Source organism: Papilio polytes, unplaced genomic scaffold (assembly GCF_000836215.1).
Source record: "Papilio polytes unplaced genomic scaffold, Ppol_1.0 DF824091.1, whole genome shotgun sequence".
NCBI lineage: Eukaryota > Metazoa > Arthropoda > Insecta > Lepidoptera > Papilionidae > Papilio > Papilio polytes.
The window spans coordinates 124802-126338 of record NW_013525113.1 but is presented as its reverse complement, the minus strand read 5'-3'; the positions used below and the strand labels follow the sequence as shown (position 1 = coordinate 126338).

Here is a 1537-nt window from a genome sequence, read left to right as displayed (position 1 = left end):
ATAAATAAATTAAATTACGTAACTTATAGTTAATACAATATTTTGTAACACATGGAATATATCAGTACATAGAACTAAAAAAAAGGATACGATAAAAATCCTAATCACATTTCTGACAAATTTGTTTCATTTGTAAATAAATAATGCGAGATCACAATAAAATATTAACATTTAAACAAATATTACTGAAATATTAAAATACAAATTAATAATTAAGCTATCAATTTGCACTTAAATCTTTTTAAGTTAAATTCAATACAAACTATGGTCTTTTAATACAATTAATAAATGAACATCTTTGTTTACGGTTTTTTACATCTATGTTTTGTAAAACACTCAAAAGTTTTAACTTTGAGTGTAAAGAAATAACTATTACAACAAAAACAAAATATTCCCTGTAACATTTAATTCGTATTTAGTATGGCTCACTGGGTTCTGTTCAATGGCATCTGTAATTTTATTACTCTAGTGTATTAACAGGAATTTAAATTACATTATAAAATACATTTATGACTAGTCTTTAATCTACGGTAAATTACATTTATCAAAATTTCTCGACCATGGTTTTGTTTTTATTACTGCTGTCTACCTCTTCAACTTCTTTTACACCATCCTCTGCAAAAAATGTATTGAATATTTTTAATAATTGAAAAATTAAAAGTAGCAACACTTTTTTTCATGAAACTCTCATTGCTCCTCCCAACAAGTGTTTGAATTGTGTGCCCCTTATGAAATATTCATAGCAAAATTTTAATGCGTTTTGTTTTAAAATTTAACATAGATGTCGCTAGCTTACCTAATGTCTTAGCAGCCTGCGGTTCATTCCAGTCCTGGACTTTGCCTGACATGAACAGTATGAAGAACAGATTGCTTAGGAAGTAGAAAGCGATCGAGATCAAGAACACGTTCCTCCATTCTGATGCACTCGACTAGAAGAAAGTAAAACAAAATGTGTAAACTAATCAATATCATGAATTAAATAATACTTGTGTATTGTGTAACGTCTAGTCAAAATTAAACACAATGCTGACCTCATCTTTGACGACGAGGGAGACGCTGAGTGGAGCCATAATGGAGAAGATGTTCCCGCAGCCGTTGGTGATGCCCATCAGCGTGCTGGCGAAGTTGGGCGACAGGTCAATGTGCGAGATCTGATAAATAAGAATTAGTAATTAAACTATGATAATCTTAAAGTTACTAGCCTAATCTAGGAATGATTTTGTACATTTAAAGTAACTCACTAAAAAGCCGACGTAATGTGCGCCATTGAGACCGACTGTGAGGGTCAGAATAACCACCGCTAGGGTCAAGTGACCTGCCGGGATGTACGACAGGCCCAGAAGAGCGGCCGCAGGACCCCAGAATGCTAAAATAATTCAACATTAGATTTTGCAATGCAGTCGGAAGAAATAGTTACTGACTAGAATCTAGAAATTACCGATAGTATTGAAAAGTTTCCTGGCCGTGGGCAGGCTGATGATATTCCTGTTGACGAGGAAGTCAGCGGTCCAGCTGAACACGAAGCTGAGGATGTACA

General features: G+C 33.7%; 1 protein-coding gene across 1 annotated transcript in view; it reads right to left on the bottom strand.

Annotated features, from left to right (window-relative positions):
* Positions 1-336: 336 nt before the first annotated feature.
* Positions 337-1537, bottom strand: part of LOC106099939 (putative inorganic phosphate cotransporter) — a 7729-nt gene continuing 6528 nt past the window's right edge. Inside the window, exons 6-10 of the mRNA XM_013278632.1 lie at positions 1439-1537; positions 1242-1366; positions 1032-1151; positions 797-929; positions 337-615 (exon numbers count right to left, since the gene is read on the bottom strand). Coding sequence (XP_013134086.1) covers positions 545-615; positions 797-929; positions 1032-1151; positions 1242-1366; positions 1439-1537 — 548 coding nt within the window. The 3' untranslated portion in view covers positions 337-544. The remainder of the gene's footprint in view (positions 616-796; positions 930-1031; positions 1152-1241; positions 1367-1438) is intronic.